This window comes from Cephus cinctus, unplaced genomic scaffold (assembly GCF_000341935.2).
Source record: "Cephus cinctus unplaced genomic scaffold, Ccin1 Ccin1_scaffold0114, whole genome shotgun sequence".
NCBI classification, from domain to species: domain Eukaryota; kingdom Metazoa; phylum Arthropoda; class Insecta; order Hymenoptera; family Cephidae; genus Cephus; species Cephus cinctus.
This window is the reverse complement of record NW_014332849.1, coordinates 239,015-255,845: the sequence shown is the minus strand read 5'-3', so window position 1 is coordinate 255,845 and position 16,831 is coordinate 239,015. Positions and strand designations below refer to the sequence as shown.

Below are 16,831 nucleotides of genomic sequence, written 5' to 3'. Positions count from 1 at the left end.
CAATTTGAACGTAATTTATTTTTGATATTCTACAGTTTCAAGTCAATTTTTATCTACTGCGTATATTATGCGAGATTTTGATTTAGCCTCAATTTTATATTTTGAATAAATTTTTAAAGTAAATAAAGATCCAATAATAGTATTTGGAAATTTTATTCAATTTTTTGAATTTTCAATATTACTGTGCAACTAATATTTGTTATTCTTATCTCTTCCTACTTCTTATTTCTTTTTGGCTTTATGCCCTCATAGAAGACCAAGTGCCAGGAAATCAATTGTCACTACCGGGCTTCTTTACGAATATTTTTATCTTCATGCATCCGAATAAGTGTCCAGCATTCAAAAACGGAGAAACTATTTTCTCAGCGAGCTCGGCTCACCGTCGAACGCACCTGTCATAGGTGTTTTCCAGAATCAACCATATTGTAAAAGTTTGCAATCTGGCCAAGAGAAGATCAAATTTTAATTGTTATTTGAAGTTGCTTGAGAATGTAATTTTAGGTGGTGCCAGTTCAAATCTCCCTACTTATCTCTGTCTCACCGATACCGTTTTAGGATTTGTTTCCCAACTTTCTGCAAGTGCCGCTAACAATCGTCGTATCTCTATTTTTATTTAATATATCTGAGAAGGATCCAATGTTGTTTACAGTACTTACAATGAGAAATAATCACGTCAGTCATACTAGACGGAAGAACTCGGAAAACCAAACTCCTTGGGGTACGTTCAGAAATCTTTTTCAGAGTAGACTGAGTTCTATAATTTCCTGTCTCGTTCTGAGGGTTGCTTTGGACGAGCGGTGAGTAGTGGAGAACCTCTGCCCGCTAAGGTTTATGTTCGTGTTCACGTTTAGTTGGGCTACGACGGGATATGTTTTGTTGACAGAGATGATGATCACAAAATCGTACTCCCGGATTCGCCGCTACGATTTAGCGCCATGTTTTTGATATCGCCTAAAACCGTAGCGTTGTACATATCCCTACTCATCTCTGTACTTACCTGTCTCGTGGGCCCACACCGATATCAAATTGTCAAACGATGCCCGGTTCCCCGTGTACCATATTTTTCAGAAAACGGGCAAACATTCTAACCTTAAAACTTTGATGAAGTTTACGAATTCCAAATCTTCGCATTTCAATTTATACAATCTTCTAGATAATTAATATTTAATGACTTTTCTAACAATGTGTCCTTATTATTGATTTTAATGAACGAAAATTGATTTTTACACTTTCCGAATTTCTGTTTTTTCTTCTACATGGAGAACCCGGGCATCATTTGACATTTCCGGAACGAAGATGATTGGTCAACCCCCACCAAACTATTTTTCCAATTCTGTCCTTCCTGTTCTGTCTTCTATACACGGGACAGTACTCTTATTTTCCTTTAAAATCAAAAACAAAATAAAAATGGTCCGCGCCTGGTACATGGATGACAGTGATGCTGATCAAAGATTAGAGCATCACAAAGAACCACCAGAATTTGTAACGTTATCAGAACTATTCGACGTTTCTGGTACTGAATATTTTAAGGTTAGTAATTGTATGCCTAAATGTCTGGATATGTTCGTTTTAAATGATTGATACGTTATGTAAACTGACAACAGCATCTGGTTGTTATTCTGTGCCGACAGTACTTAAATAAAAATAAAATGTAATTGCTCAAGCCGGTAAGCCGAAATAGCGCAAAATAAATTTTAGGTCGACCATGAGAATTATGACAAGGATGAAACTTTGTTGAAGTTAAAGAAGGAACGTGGATACACTTATGAGGATCAGATAATTTGCTCTGAGAAATGTTTATCGAACTATGAAGAAAAAGTAATAAAGAATTTTTATAAGTGACACTGTAATTGTTGGTAGCATCCAGAGTTCTGAGTTGTAATTTAAAATCTTTGGGATTTGTAGCTGAAAAATTTCTTTACCGAACATCTCCACACTGATGAAGAAATTCGATTGATTTTGGATGGATCTGGATATTTTGATGTCAGGGACAAGAATGATAAATGGATACGCATTGAAGTTACACCAGGAGATCTATTAATTATCCCTAGTGGAATATATCACAGATTCACTCTTGATGTCAAGGTAGAGGGGATTTTTAAATTTTTCTGTAATTTTTTGTATAAATTTCCTCTTATCAATGGTCTAGTCAAGGTTCATTGTATGTTTCAGAATTACATTAAGGCTAAACGTTACTTTGTTGGAGAACCTGTTTGGCTTCCTTATAATAGACCAGCAGATGAGATGGAATGCCGAAAAACTTATTTAGAAAAAATTCAAAGAGGCTTTACTGTCGAAGTAAAGTGAAATTATGTTCATGAATCATGTAAAATACATTCAATTTTTTAAGTACTGCTCCTTTGTAAAACCACTAGCTATAAGAATTCATTGATAATTTTATATCTATTTTTGTTGGTTTTCAATAAAAAGTAAAAACAGTTAAATTACTAGGCAATTTATTATTCTAACTGTAATTTATCTGATCGTTATATAAAATATAAGTACGATACCATGTAACTTAAGTGAATACCGCAAGCATACAGATAATGCTAGGATCTGAGAAATAAAATGTACATATTGATTAACTGTATCATTCAGGCTATGTGACAATCATTAAATGAAAAAATGCAGTAGATAAATATTTTAGAACAACCGCGATAGTCATTTACATAAGAATTTGTAAATTTCCTATGAAAGCAATCAGCCTAAGTGCGCACACAAAGATATAGTCTCCACCTGATAGAAATAGAATTTTTGCACGTGTAACACGCGAGTCAGCACCAGCGACGAATTTTCAAAATTGCACTTCTATGTCACAGTCATTCGACCAGGTGAATGGCTTTATATCAAACAGACATACAGGTCTTTTTACGGAATAAAACTGTTCCTAGTCAACTTATCAAAATCTACAAGCTAATACAATATCTTTACAAATATAGAAAACTTACAGAAGATATTAGAACCCGAGCACGCTCGGTGTACCAGTTTTTTTTTACATAATATATCACAAATTGATGTTATTAAATCCTTGTTAAAAATCTTCGACCATTTTGAACGCACCATTAGTTTTCTCTTCTGTCTGATTAACACCGAACTTCATGTATTCACCAACCTTTTTCTCAAAGAAGTTCGTCTTGCCTGCGAGGGAGATGTGTTCCATAAAGTCGAAGGGATTGTTAGAGCCATAGACCTAAAATTGCATAACATAGTATGTGACTACAGTAGAAAAAAAGACTATCGTCCTAGTAGCAACTTTTCCACCATTTTGGATTATTTTAGAATATAAGTGAGCATTCAAAATACAAAAATTGTTCTCATGAATCTACTTACGCGTGGACATCCTAAGTCTATTAGAAGTCTATCGGCGACGTATTCGATGTACTGACACATGAGAGTGCAATTCATTCCAATCATTTGGACTGGAAGTGCTACCGTGAGGAATTCTTTTTCAATTTCCACAGCATCCTTGATAATGGAGATAACTCGTTCCTGAGAAGGTTTCTGTATAATGTGTTTGAACATTAGACAAGCGAATTCGCAGTGAAGTCCCTGTAGCAAAAGAAGCAATATATAAATAGTCCAATCGATATAGAGAAAGAATTCTTAAAATAAATCAACATACCTCATCTCTGGAAATTAATTCGTTGCTGAATGTAAGTCCAGGCATGATACCACGTTTCTTCAGCCAAAAGATAGCAGCGAAACTACCACTGAAGAAGATTCCTTCTACCGCTGCGAACGCAATCACACGTTCTGCAAAAGTTGCTGTGTCATGCGAAATCCAATTTAAGGCCCAATTGGCTTTTTTAGCAACGCAGGGAAGATTCTCGATGGCATTGAAGAGAAAATCCCTCTCTTCGGCATTACTGATGAATGTGTTTATAAGGAGGGAATACATTTCTGAGTGTACATTTTCAATTGCTATTTGAAAACCATAGAAGCACCGTGCTTCCGTTACTTGGACTTCTTGACTGAACCGTTCTACTAGATTCTCATTGACAATACCATCTGATGCTGCAAAAAACGCCAATACATGGGATATAAAATGACGTTCGTCATCTGTTAACTTTACCCAGTGCTTCACGTCCTACAGAGTAAATGAAATAAAATTACAACATAACGTATCAAACTCCGATCATAACTCTATATAAGAAAACTAACCTCGCCTAAATCTACTTCTTCTGCAGTCCAGAAGGAAGCCTCTGCTTCCTTGTACTTTGCCCAGATATCTGGCCATTCGATTGGAAATACAACAAATCTACGAGGATTCTCTTTGAGTAGAGGCTCTAGTTCTGGATCAAAGCCATTCTCCTTAAGATCCAATTTCTTTGTAATTTTAGAAATGCCCTATTGACAATGATATTCATTAAATACATTTGTAAACAACACTATTAAGATCAACGTCTAGTTATACTCACATTGTTTTTAACACCTTTGTCATTCGATATATATGGCTCTACACAAATTTTTTTAGGAGAATTCTGAAACATAATTAACTATTGTTATCTCATTGTAAGAGAACTTAGATCTATTCACTATCTTGCACAACCTAATACATAACGCATGGTTCATTGGTCATCTTTTCTATAAAAGTTTACAGCTTGAAATAATGAAACCCAATATATATATATATTACAAATAATTATAATTTTCAACAGGTATAGTTAATTGTGTAACATTCGAAATATATATAAATATTAATATATAGCAGACCCATTCAACAAAGCAGATAACCTCACACAGAACAAAACTTATTTTTTGTATCAATGTATTTTGTATTTTTTTTATCAATGACAAGCCAAATAGATTTCTTAATTACAAGTAGTATCTTATAAAAACAGTAAAGACAGATGAGTGTCACAGAACTAACACCAAAATATTATTTAAATCGTACTTCTCGAGACAGGTTACCGCCTTCCATTGAGCGCAACGGATAAATCAAGCAGAATAATATTTAAGCTATCATTGCTATATACCTTATTTTTGTCATTTCACAAAAGGTAGGGGAGAAAACCAGTAGATATAACAGACTACCAGGAACTTCCATATAAATCATTCAATGAACATTTTCCTTATATATATGCAATAAATGAGTAGTACAAGTATTAAAATCAATGATTTGTTATAAATAAAAAAGAAATATTTTCCTTATATTAGATAATCTGAATAAGAAGATAGATAAAAGCGTTAAAAAAATTTTCGCGCCAAATCCAATAGTAACATATTAACACAATAACGTACTTTTTCTTATTCCTCAAAGCACGAAAATTTGTATAAAAATTGATATAAACATATTACACGTCGCTAAATAATTTCATTATATTACGAGAATGTTCATCTATAAGAATAAATTTAGAATAAGGCGTTACCTCGTGATGAGTATGTCATTGAACTACGATCGGATGAAAAATTGTCGAATTTTATGTACAAAATAATGACAGAAAATAACATTGAACTTACCTTCCCGTTAAGATTTACTTTACTAAGGTTATTACTGATGTTTTCCTTGCTTGATACGTGGAGCGGCATTTTTATGTCTGGAGTAATTAATTCGGTAAAAGAGAACCTGTACGGTCGTACCTTGATGCAACGAATAAGCCGAATGTTGAGATTTCGCACCAAAATTGAAGTATAGTGGATTCCTATTGGCTGATATCAACATGATGACATCACGTCCGACGAACTCAGCCAATCAACATTGTGGAGTTTAGCGCCAAATATTCTTCCAGGTTGGACGAGCCGTTTGCAACGCTGCACATAAATCATTTGCATTTTTCATAACCTATTAATTTTTTTTTTCCCCAATAAACATATTTTCTTCACTATGTTTTATTAGTTAATATGGAAATCTGACTTTTCGCAACATATTGTGACGACACGTAACTTCCTACTACATTAATACGGACTACCCACATCAAAATAATATGTCGCTAATCAAAAGTAATAATTTCGACGATATGATTTTGATAAAGTATATTAGATTTTTGTTTGACGAACTACTTTTTGATTAATTATATTCATATTTGAATTTTTAATAACTCCGAACGCCAATCGTATATTAAGTATGATACAAGTGTTAAGTCAGATCTATTTAACATTTTTATGAATTGTAACGCGATATGAAAAACAGCTTTCATCGTTTTGTCTATGTTTCCTATACAGAATGAAAAGTTCAGTGAGACTTTTGTTTTGTTAACAAAAATGATCTAATATGTAGATAATCATGACTCTACAGCACAAATGAGAGAAAGCATTTTTATTCTAATCTGTTGAATATCTTCATTTTACTATTCTCGATCGTCAAAATTCTATTCCATTTACTGAAATTAATCTCATTAAAATTGCTTACAGATCCAGCTAATTGCAACGTTATATTCAATAATTACCTTTATAAATTTGCTCTATAATATAGACAGATTTGCTTACTTTCTCGTACTAATTACTTTTATACGTTCTCGTACTGCGTTCATTGTTCTATGTGTTATCGTCTCCAGAGTGCGGTTACAGCGCAACCAGGAATATTTCTACGACGGCCATTAAATGTAGAGTGCGTTGCTGACCGGCTTCTGTAGCTATGCTGTAGCTTGGGTTTTATTATCCATTGACAGAGAAATTTGCGAGTTATATTCGTATAACTATTTGGCAATTAGCAACAAAGAGACAGTGAAAATGTTTAATGTAATTAAATGGAGAGTAGTTGCAAATAATTTATAAGGGAATCAAATTGAAGTCACGTGTGATTTTTTTACTGTGTTTGCGCTTCAGTGACTTGTGATTACCCCGTAGGTTAGATATAATACATAAGAAAACCAACAAACGAATTATTTCTGCTAAAAGTTTTGTTATACATTTTTTGATAACTTATTAAGTATCGGGATCTGGCGCCGGTTGACTTTAAGGGAAAACTAAGAACATAGTAGTACAAAATTGAATAAAAATGGCTCTGCACAGTGTTCCACCAAAACGTAAAGAAATTTATAAATATGAAGCCCCATGGCCATTGTATAGTATGAATTGGTCTGTAAGGCCTGATAAACGATTTCGTTTGGCTCTTGGAAGTTTTGTCGAGGAATACAACAACAAGGTTCAGATAGTTTCTCTGGACGAAGAGACCTCAGAGTTTAGTGCTAAGAGTACCTTTGATCATCCTTATCCTACGACAAAAATTATGTGGATTCCAGATAGTAAAGGTAAAACTTTATGCATGAATAGTATGTATTAAGATTTTATGGGTTTGACAATGTTATGTTGTTTCCAGGACTTTTCCCTGATCTTTTGGCTACCTCTGGTGATTATTTGCGGGTATGGCGTGCTGCAGAACCTGAAACACGCTTGGAATGTGTGCTAAATAACAATAAGAACTCTGACTTTTGTGCACCGCTAACATCCTTCGATTGGAATGAAGTTGACCCCAATTTAATTGGAACATCTAGTATCGATACTACCTGCACAATCTGGGGCCTGGAGACAGGACAAGTGCTTGGACGAGTAAATATGGTTACTGGACATGTGAAGACACAGCTCATAGCTCATGACAAGGAAGTATACGACATAGCCTTCAGTCGCGCGGGAGGAGGTCGTGACATGTTTGCTTCGGTAGGAGCAGATGGTTCTGTAAGAATGTTTGATCTTAGACATCTGGAACACTCGACAATAATTTACGAAGATCCTCAACACACACCATTGCTACGTTTGGCATGGAATAAACAAGATCCCAATTACTTGGCCACTGTTGCAATGGATGCTTGCGAAGTGATCATTTTAGACGTACGTGTACCGTGTACACCAGTAGCAAGATTAAATAACCATAGAGCCAGTGTAAACGGTATTGCCTGGGCACCACACTCCTCCTGTCACATATGCACAGCAGGTGACGATCATCAAGCCCTCATCTGGGACATACAACAAATGCCAAGAGCCATTGAAGATCCAATCCTGGCTTACACAGCAGCTGAGGGTGAAGTAAATCAAATTCAATGGGGGGCAACACAGCCTGATTGGATTGCTATTTGCTATAATAAAGCAGCCGAGATTTTACGTGTTTAAGGACTTCCTCAATGTGAAAATATGAGTTTAATTTATTCTGTGACAAAGCTAAGGTTCCCATCTCTACCCCAGGACCAAGGCGATTGTAACATAGTGAGATTTTTAAAGGAACACCTGGTTCGATAGACTGATAGATTTAAACGAATGCAATATTTATGCTGAAGATATTATAAATTCCTTTGTCTCATGGAATTCGAACTACGCTGGCTGAGCCTCGTTGAATCGTGAGAAGTTATTTAAAATTCGGCCCTCGTTCTTTATTCTCTTTCTAAAATTCCCTTTCTTCTTTTTGAAATTTTATATATATACATCATTGTCGTCGAAGACGTGATACGATTGATCGCTCGAGTTATTTTGAATAACAAATTTTATAAATTATACGCGGTGTCACTCAAAGTGTTCGTAGATACGTTGACAAGATACCCAAGACAAATGAGACACTGCGCCATTGTACATATGTTTATATCGAAATTACCGTCTTGGTGTAGCTCGCTATGTATCACTAGTTTATACATATAGTAATTGCGTGTGCGTATACAGTGATCAATATATATTCAATAATTATACAGAAAAATAATCAGCAAATTTCCAAATAGATAGTCGCAGTAGACGTAACAGCTCTTATCAATATCTCGTGAAAATTTTCATACGTTAAGCTTGTATCGGCCCTCACAATTCTAATGTTAATATCACACTCGTAATATTTATAATAAAAATACAAGTTTTTGATATCTGTGAAAAATCGAATCTTACCTTGTCAAGCCCCCAAGTTGAACTGAAGCAATCAACTGAACTTTCCTGGTTTTACTATGTTCACTTGGATGACGTATTATTATAAAAATGAAATACATTTTTTTTTTACAAAAAAAGCAATAATTTTATTCTTTAATAATATTACCTATAATGTAAAACTAAGCGATGAGCGAAATATTTGCAATGATTGAAGTTCGCGCATATAAATTAAATATCAGTCGATTAACTTTAAATTCACATCAATATAGCTGTACTAAGGCTCCATCGAAATTGCCATAATAGGATTTTTAAGCGTTCTCTCTCACGCTTTCACGAGAAAAATATTTTTTTCAGCTTTGATCGTCACATTAATAAATACATTTCATCGTTATTACTCTGATACAGAGTAAGCCTCACATTATTATATAACAAAATATAAGAAAACAACGAATCAATATGAGTATAAATATACGGCAAGTATTCTTTCGCATATTGCCATTTTCTTTTACTAGACTTTCTTTTTCATGCGTCAATAATATATAATTTCGTGTAAGTTTTCTCTCACAGGCTCTTCTCGATGACTCGTACTCTTCTTTTATATACTTTTCTCCAGTATTGAAAATACAAAGTCACATGAACGAGAAGGGGAGGAAGAAATAATTGCTAGGACTCAGGGATTCCCATCGGAAATCTTGGTCCATTGTACATAATAATTGGTTAGAACGTAAGAAAAAGAAAAATTCGTTCATAGATTCGTAAAACCAGCACGGTATCTGATTAATGCCCGTTTCGCCCGACGTTAATCGAAGTTTACACTCTGGTTACCCTATCTTAAAACTATATTTAAAAAATTGAACCAGGCTTAAACCACGTCGGAGGAAACGGGCATAATCTAACTTAATATGAAAACCGTGGGAAATTTGAAGTGGAAAGAAAAAACATTAAATGCCTAATGACCCGATACGCTACATGGTAAGAATGGCCATTCGCGAACATCTAATGCATCAAGAAAATTAGACATCAGAGATTATATTTCATTCGGCTCTGCGCGTGGGAAGCGTGTGACGTCTTATTCGAAGACGTCTCTGCTTTGGAGGCTCTCTGTACACGAAACCAACATGTCACTTCGACGGAAGGATATTTTAGCTACGCATTGTAGGTCCCTTACATATTACATAAAGATTTTACCCTATAATAATTTAGTATATCTCTATAAAACGCAGAGTTTGCTTGCTATGTAATGCAAGTGTAACACTGTGCACGCCATTGTCAGCATATTTCCCATAGCAATACTGACGTGCACTTTTCTGAAGGCCTGATGAATCTTCAGGTAGTGAGGACAGTGCTTCAAGGGACCAGGATTGTGGCGGCCAATTTCGTTACCAACACCAGCTGCACGTTCCAGAGCATTCTTGGCAAGGATGAGCTTGAGTAATGGTGGAGTCAGATACAAACGGATTACCAATTCCAGAAAAAAGGCAAGGGACATGCCAGCAATCTACAAATATTTAATTAAATACATTTATGTTTATTCTTTAACAGATCTTATACATCTAGAACATCTAATTAGACTCCTGCGTAATACCAACCTGAACGGCAATTTCAGTATCCCAGCTGTGTGTTGGATGATGCTTGACGAATATGAGAAGCGTCGTGAGACTGAGAGTGGCATTTATTGTGAAGTATCTTGGGAACAATATACGCTGTACCTCTCCAAACGTATGTCTAGGAAGTGCAAAGTACAGAGAAAGTCCTGGAAGAACAGAGAGAAAGATTTAAAAAATACGTAAGTCAGTAAATTTCCTACTGTATCTAAGATAAAATATCACCAAACTAAATACCTGAGATAAACGTCATCCAAATCTGTGCTCCAAAATGCATGACAAACGATGCCAAATAAATGAAGGATGCTGTTCTGGAGTGAGGATGTCCGGGATTATTCTTCTCATTTGTTGGTACCAATGCAGATGTAACGCATAGCATCGCAGCAATCATAATCACATGAGCAGGTTGTGTGGTGTGAAACAAGATGCTGGAAGAAGAACAAATAGAGATTAAAGACCCCAAAGAGTAAATAGCCAGAGATAAGGCTAGATTAGCTGATAAGTCAAATCTAGTTAAGTATTAGTATGCCTAGTTTTACATTCTACGTGGTATCTATTTATAACATAGAAAAAGTACATTTTCAAGACACGTTAGCGTCGCGACGCTTATAAGTGATGGAACCTGCAACCTGATTATCACTATGAATGAGGCGTAGTACCGCTACAGATTAAAAGAATAACGAAATTGATTAGCGTAATCATCAAAAGTTAAAAATAACATATTATTGAAGACCTTCGTCCCGAGATGGTACAAATTACAAAGGTGGCGATTAGTATAAAACAGGTCGTCTATCATTTTTCCATCGTCGCCCAGTCAAATGATTTTTCAAATTGTAACTGCTGTTATGGACACTTACTATTTCATTGATTTATTTTACATTACTGTCTAACACATAAAACAAGAAAATGATTTGTTTAATCATTCGTTATTGTCTTCCATTGGCTATTTTCTCATTATTCGAAAACAACTACAACCTTACATTTTATTAATAATATTTCGCTGATCTGATATTGATAGAGGCCCATATAAAATAAGTGCAATGATATAATACTTTTATTTTTGACAATCAGTTAAATCAGTTACGTATATAGACAGTGCGTAAGACAAGTGTTTATCGTTTCACGTATCTCTGCGTATTAAAAAATAAGATATCAAAACTGCCACTGCGTAACGATCTACGATTTATATGAAATTTTGAAGATTGTATTTTTTAAAAAATCTACTCCGTTCTATTTTAAAATATATTCATATGCATCGCTTTCGATGAAAGATGTTGTTCTAGGTATACAATAGATTAGAACTAGTTATTATTTTAAAAATAAACCAAACGATTGGATTTTACGATTTTAAAGGATTATTATGATTAGCGCTATTAAAATAGTTTGATAAACTTATTCGGGTTGGAACCGATTAATAATCTTATTGTTAATAACGATAATGCCGAAAAGTGAAGCATGCAATTTGGTTTGTATCCTGTAATGTTTATGGTTGTGTTATCAATTTATCTGGAGTTTGTCCCGTGGAACTAGCGTGCCGATATTCAACTTTTTTAAATTTATTCAAATTGATAAGAGAAATAATTGCTGTACATACAAGATATCATTATTAGCAGACTAGGTCTGCGTGATGGCGGTCTTATCTGTATAACTTAATGAGAAATCCATCCCGCGTGAATTTTAATAAACTTTTTCGTAATTTTATGTCATAAGAGTTACATAAAGACACGAGTTATTTTTATTATAAAAAATTACAGAAGCTATCTGCTAACTGTTAGATGAAGTACCGCGGAAAATCCCTCCTGATATATTGCATTGAATCCTCTGATAAAGGGAAAAAGAATACAATAAAATTTTACTTGAATGTCACCAACAGCTGACGTACTCCATCATATAAAAAGTCTACGCGACACAACTCATCAAACAATCGGGTGCCGCTGACGCGTATAATTTGCGTCACGAGAGCTCATACGTTTCGAAGAATCTTCAAAGATTTGGCACAGATCCACTTGACTTCGTCATATCATAAGTTTTTCTTCCACACGTGAATTACGTACTCGCAGTAAACGACACAGATTGCTAGTCAAACGAAAGACCAATACATATGTATGTGTACTCGACAGCTTTGGAATGTGGTGATTTTTTTAGTGAAATATTTTATCTCACTATCAAAACGTGTTCAGTCGTCTTTTAATGTGGCCTCGAATGATTTAATTTATTTTGACGAAGACGCTTAACGATTCATTCTCATTCAAAATCATTCACTTCGTCGCACGTCGCACCTCACGAAAGAAAGGCACGTGACGATTTGATAATTCGAAAAGTTTAAGTTGTTTAAAACAAATAAATCCAATTTATCAAATATATTGTTCGACACGTTGTGAGCGTCGCTTTAACTTTACGACGATAAATAAATTGTCCTTCGCAAGTTTCTTTTTTGAACGTCTCTTACAAGATGGCCGACCATCTTTATCGCTTCGAGTCGACGATATATTCCGACCACTCTGACGGGGATTTATATGAAAATGATGCCCTAAAGAGAGCCTCGCGCAGACCGGAGGATACGATCGCCCAAAAAGATAACGTGTGAAAGAACCGTGAAGTAATTGCAGACGGCAGAGACTAAATAAAATAAAAGGCAATGTGTCAAGATGGAAGGTACGTTCTGCATACGTATTACAGGTCATACTACCAACCTAGCGCAACTCAGATACAACATATTATTAAGGTTTGTCATTAGTAATAAATTAATTACTGACACGGTCGAGCATTCAGGGTCTCGTGAAAATTGCAACGGAAAATTTTTATCTTTTCATTCTTTAATTTTCCGAGAGATTATCAATTGACGAATCGACGACGAAAGTAAAACAAGCAAAAAGTTCCAGAAGGATTACCGAGTACACGTTACGCCCGTAACATATTAATAAGATGAAGTTGATAATTGAATAAATAAAAAAAGTAACTATTCCGCCTGAAAAATATTCCACTACCGTCCTACTTCTTCAAAAGACTCACAAAGGCCAATACACTTTTCGCTTAACGTATCGTGAAATTGCGCAATCCAAGTGTCAACAATTTTCAAATCGGCAGACCCCGTTTGCACGGCAAACAGTGGAAAATAAAATAATCGTGTGATTTACAGAAAGTGTATAATCGTCTGTAGTAGACGATCAAATATGATGAAGAATATCCTTTCAATTTTCGAATGAAATCATGCAGATGTAATATATTGTTAAGTTTTTCAATAACCCTCCAATTCAATAAGAGCCAAAGGACGGGGGTTACTTTACACGTATGACCCATGTACTTCCTGGAGCTGCATTACCGGCCTAATACAGGCGTACCAACTAATAGCTCGCAATGGAGCATCATACGAGTATTAAATTTATAAAGATTAGATCCCTCCGGCTAATATATATATATCATACAGCCTCTGGGACCTAGGATTAGCAATGGATGCTCAGGCAACACATGACCGTTCTGGCATTCAATATTAGAGGAGTGATTCTTTAAATTAAAATCGTTGCAATGGAATTGAACGTTACGCCCCACATAGATGTATATATATATATTAACAATTGGTATATACTATATATGCACTGTATGTATATAGAGAGAATGTGAGCATGGATATGCATGTATATAGCGCAGTCTAATAGGTATATAGATTGATATGGCCTATATCGTACGCTACCACTTATCAGGGCACCTGGTAAACGTGCGAGACGGCACGCAACCAAGCAATAGATCATTTCATAGCGAAAATCATCAGCAATTTGTCAAATTATATCATTGATCGTTAAAAGGGGGTGGTTACGTTTATAATGAGCATTAATTTCAACTTCCTTGGTTCTTAACGGAAGTTCTTTGATAAAAATTTCATGACTATCATTAATGACGAATATTAGTCAGATGCTTCATTTGCATTAAATTTTTTATTAAATGACCTTTTCAAGGTGCCCTCTTGAAAAGTGACTGATAATTAATTCAAATCTTTATTCTTATCATTCATTATCAATAGACATAATACTCTCGGGAAGAAGACTGCGTGAATAACGCATGTAGCTAGTCTGAACTTTAAGTACCTTTCGTATTTTATATTCAGATTAAATATTGATTGATAGGATTGTCATTTCTTCATATGTAATTTAATGCATATAAGAGTCCCGAAACTTTCGATGGATTTTTCTTGTATTCACGTTACTGTAACTGATCGAATTCAATTAATGGGACCACATAGAGAGGCGACTTGAGTTAATTCATGGAATAAATTATATATGTGGTTCATTGATCCATTAAGATAGGAATATCTGTAATGATGTTTCCGTTAGTTTGAAGATTGAATTTTAGATCAGTACCTACTATATATGTAGTTTGATAGCGTTACAGTATACTAGATTAATTAGCATAATTTTGAGATGAATCAGAGAAAAATTATCCAATGTATTCAGATTTATTATTATTAAGTATATTTTTTCGGGAATACTAAGATCTCATCTGTGGAACGTCAGGTATATGATTCCCCACTTGTTACTTTTAGATATTTCGCGAGTAACAGGTTTAAAAAAGCAACGTCAAGTGATTCAGCTTGTCACATGGTTACGTTATTTTTTCTATAGGCAACGAATAATTGTTAGAAAATTTTGAGTGCCTTGAGCGTCACTAAAAATTCTTATTAGAACATAATTTTTGTCCTTAACATTGTTTCCGACAATTTCATAGGCTAATGATCATTAAATCCCATCCTGGTTGTTTAATATCCAATGTTACGTCAACGATTGTATTTCTCTGTTGAAATAACCTAATTCTTTGTACAATTGCTCAGGTATTTCATACTGTACCAAGTGTCACGTAACAGAACTTGTCCTTTCAAGGCACGCAAGTAGCGTAACGTTGCTGATTGTTATTTTTTTATATATCCACCTTTTTTTTTTATTACACCTCTCTGCGATTGGCTTGATAAATCACAAACTCCATTACGGACGTGGCCCCAATTTACATGGTACCGGTCATGAAGCTGGGATTAAATATCATTGTCGAAACTTGATATGTTACTGATTAAAAAAAGACAATATAGAAAAGAAAGTGACTGACCTATAAGAAGTGTCCCAAGACGGTACCGATAGATACAGGTATAACTAAGGATACTGCTAATTAAAGTAAGAGAAAACTAACCTATGACCTCAAGTCGAAACAAAGTCTTATCAGCCAGTGAAAGTCAGAATTGTATTTTTCTTTGACTTACCCGTATGTTTTAGATTGCTGCCACACGGAATAGTACTGAGAGAACTTGTCGAAGATGATGCTATACTGGATTGTACTCATTGCCAGGATGTCATTGTTGATACTAGGAACGTATAATGTCTGAGCCTTCTCTTGTCTAAGGGCCTCAGCTTCTTCGCGCTCAATCATCTCCTCGTGCAGCTTCATGTACTTTTCCTTGGCCTTGGTCAGTTTCGTAGGATTATTCTCCATGGCCAGGGTTGTCCTAATAGGTTCCTCGTTTGTCACAGTACGTACGCACATGATTACGGTTTTGAAATTGGAAAGAAATGTCACTGTGATTTACTTTTTAGAATAATTTACACCAGGGGGATACACCTTGTATCACTGTAGGGTATGTTTCGTCTAGTTAACGTAAGATGGAACTGAATCGCGTCGCAACGCTACTTCGAATGCGGTGGTTCTGTGCCGCGGCTGCTTATATACCAAGTCGAGCCTGTTGGTCGACGCGGAGTCAGCGGGAATAAGTGTGCGACTGTAAGCAACGTTATAGAATGACGACGACAACGACGTTAGGCGCCGAGAGGAACTCACGTAGTCACATGCCTTACAGGCTTGGAAATATACTTGTTCGGGGTGGTCTGGATAAGGGACGGGATTCCTCGAAGGATCTTCTTTATCGAATCTTTTGCTTAACCTTTTTTTTTTAACAAAGGATTGCCTTGTTCGTCAAGAATTACTTATTGGTACTCATGAAGATGGTATGGATTATACAGACTTGGATAATGAATGCCTACGTCCATATGAAATTTGATTGAGCTGTCACGGTTCGATTGAAATCAAATATCTTCACCTCTGCCGGGCAAATACGTTTTGAATAACCTGTGAAAAATTTTTTAAACTTGTTATTGGGGGTGTGACAATTTCTTAAGGGATATTTTATCTACTTAGAAGTATCCGGGGACAGTACTCCCTCTTGTAATGTGAAATCCTGTTTCAGAGATTCTCCACGGCGTCGGTGGAATTTTTTTTTCTCATACGCTTTTCTTCCCCTCTTTATCACACGACGTAATTCAATACGCAGATTAAGTTTACAGGTGAGAAGTCTCGTCATTATGAGAAAGGTAGAATTCCGACTTACGACGTGATAACAGATTGTAGCGTTATCAATCAATTGCCAATCGGAAAATAAATACTGTTTATTCATTGTTTTTCATTTTCTTTCATCG

The 16,831-nt window shown here is 35.3% G+C and overlaps 4 protein-coding genes and 1 long non-coding RNA gene across 7 annotated transcripts; 2 read left to right on the top strand and 3 right to left on the bottom strand.

Moving 5' to 3' along the window:
* Positions 1–172: 172 nt before the first annotated feature.
* On the bottom strand, positions 173–1,130 carry LOC112493622. Its single transcript, XR_003058075.1, has 3 exons — positions 998–1,130; positions 657–856; positions 173–603 (listed from the first exon to the last, which is right to left on the bottom strand). It is a non-coding gene; the product is annotated as an uncharacterized LOC112493622 (long non-coding RNA).
* A 35-nt stretch (positions 1,131–1,165) lies between these two features.
* On the top strand, positions 1,166–2,444 carry LOC107274824 (1,2-dihydroxy-3-keto-5-methylthiopentene dioxygenase). 2 transcript variants are annotated; one of them, XM_015754374.2, is made up of 4 exons: positions 1,179–1,530; positions 1,699–1,818; positions 1,906–2,085; positions 2,173–2,444. In XM_015754374.2, the coding sequence occupies exons 1-4, from the start codon at positions 1,297–1,299 to the stop codon at positions 2,305–2,307; spliced, it is 669 nt and encodes a 222-aa protein (XP_015609860.1). In that variant the 5' UTR covers positions 1,179–1,296; the 3' UTR covers positions 2,308–2,444. The 2 variants fall into 2 exon arrangements, with proteins under 2 accessions (XP_015609861.1, XP_015609860.1); XM_015754375.2 differs by lacking the exon at positions 1,699–1,818 and having other exon boundaries at positions 1,166–1,530.
* Positions 2,440–5,685, bottom strand: LOC107274821 (ribonucleoside-diphosphate reductase subunit M2 B). 2 transcript variants are annotated; one of them, XM_015754370.2, is made up of 6 exons: positions 5,461–5,685; positions 4,419–4,481; positions 4,162–4,347; positions 3,623–4,087; positions 3,331–3,549; positions 2,440–3,190 (listed from the first exon to the last, which is right to left on the bottom strand). In XM_015754370.2, the coding sequence occupies exons 1-6, from the start codon at positions 5,527–5,529 to the stop codon at positions 3,032–3,034; spliced, it is 1,161 nt and encodes a 386-aa protein (XP_015609856.1). In that variant the 5' UTR covers positions 5,530–5,685; the 3' UTR covers positions 2,440–3,031. The 2 variants fall into 2 exon arrangements, with proteins under 2 accessions (XP_015609856.1, XP_015609857.1); XM_015754371.2 differs by lacking the exon at positions 5,461–5,685 and adding an exon at positions 4,895–4,957.
* Positions 5,686–6,396: 711 nt separating this feature from the next.
* Positions 6,397–8,775, top strand: LOC107274822 (DDB1- and CUL4-associated factor 7). The gene is made up of 2 exons (XM_015754372.2): positions 6,397–7,190; positions 7,259–8,775. Exons 1-2 carry the CDS (start codon positions 6,938–6,940, stop codon positions 8,044–8,046), a joined length of 1,041 nt encoding a protein of 346 aa, XP_015609858.1. The 5' UTR covers positions 6,397–6,937; the 3' UTR covers positions 8,047–8,775.
* Positions 8,776–8,896: 121 nt separating this feature from the next.
* Positions 8,897–16,794, bottom strand: LOC107274823 (transmembrane protein 205). Its single transcript, XM_015754373.2, has 4 exons — positions 15,625–16,794; positions 10,620–10,810; positions 10,368–10,531; positions 8,897–10,276 (listed from the first exon to the last, which is right to left on the bottom strand). Exons 1-4 carry the CDS (start codon positions 15,903–15,905, stop codon positions 9,989–9,991), a joined length of 924 nt encoding a protein of 307 aa, XP_015609859.1. The 5' UTR covers positions 15,906–16,794; the 3' UTR covers positions 8,897–9,988.
* Positions 16,795–16,831: the final 37 nt, after the last annotated feature.

Coding starts and splice junctions, on each gene's coding strand:
- LOC107274824 (XM_015754374.2), top strand. CDS start 1,297: ATGATTGGTCAACCCCCACCAAACTATTTTTCCAATTCTGTCCTTCCT. Junction 1,531..1,698: donor CTGGTACTGAATATTTTAAG/GTTAGTAATTGT, acceptor AATAAATTTTAG/GTCGACCATGAGAATTATGA. Junction 1,819..1,905: donor TATCGAACTATGAAGAAAAA/GTAATAAAGAAT, acceptor TGGGATTTGTAG/CTGAAAAATTTCTTTACCGA.
- LOC107274821 (XM_015754370.2), bottom strand. CDS start 5,529: ATGCCGCTCCACGTATCAAGCAAGGAAAACATCAGTAATAACCTTAGT. Junction 4,482..5,460: donor AAGTAAATCTTAACGGGAAG/GTAAGTTCAATG, acceptor ATTATGTTTCAG/AATTCTCCTAAAAAAATTTG. Junction 4,348..4,418: donor ACAAAGGTGTTAAAAACAAT/GTGAGTATAACT, acceptor CATTGTCAATAG/GGCATTTCTAAAATTACAAA.
- LOC107274822 (XM_015754372.2), top strand. CDS start 6,938: ATGGCTCTGCACAGTGTTCCACCAAAACGTAAAGAAATTTATAAATAT. Junction 7,191..7,258: donor GTGGATTCCAGATAGTAAAG/GTAAAACTTTAT, acceptor TGTTGTTTCCAG/GACTTTTCCCTGATCTTTTG.
- LOC107274823 (XM_015754373.2), bottom strand. CDS start 15,905: ATGTGCGTACGTACTGTGACAAACGAGGAACCTATTAGGACAACCCTG. Junction 10,532..10,619: donor TTGGATGACGTTTATCTCAG/GTATTTAGTTTG, acceptor CTGTTCTTCCAG/GACTTTCTCTGTACTTTGCA. Junction 10,277..10,367: donor ATACTGAAATTGCCGTTCAG/GTTGGTATTACG, acceptor AAATATTTGTAG/ATTGCTGGCATGTCCCTTGC.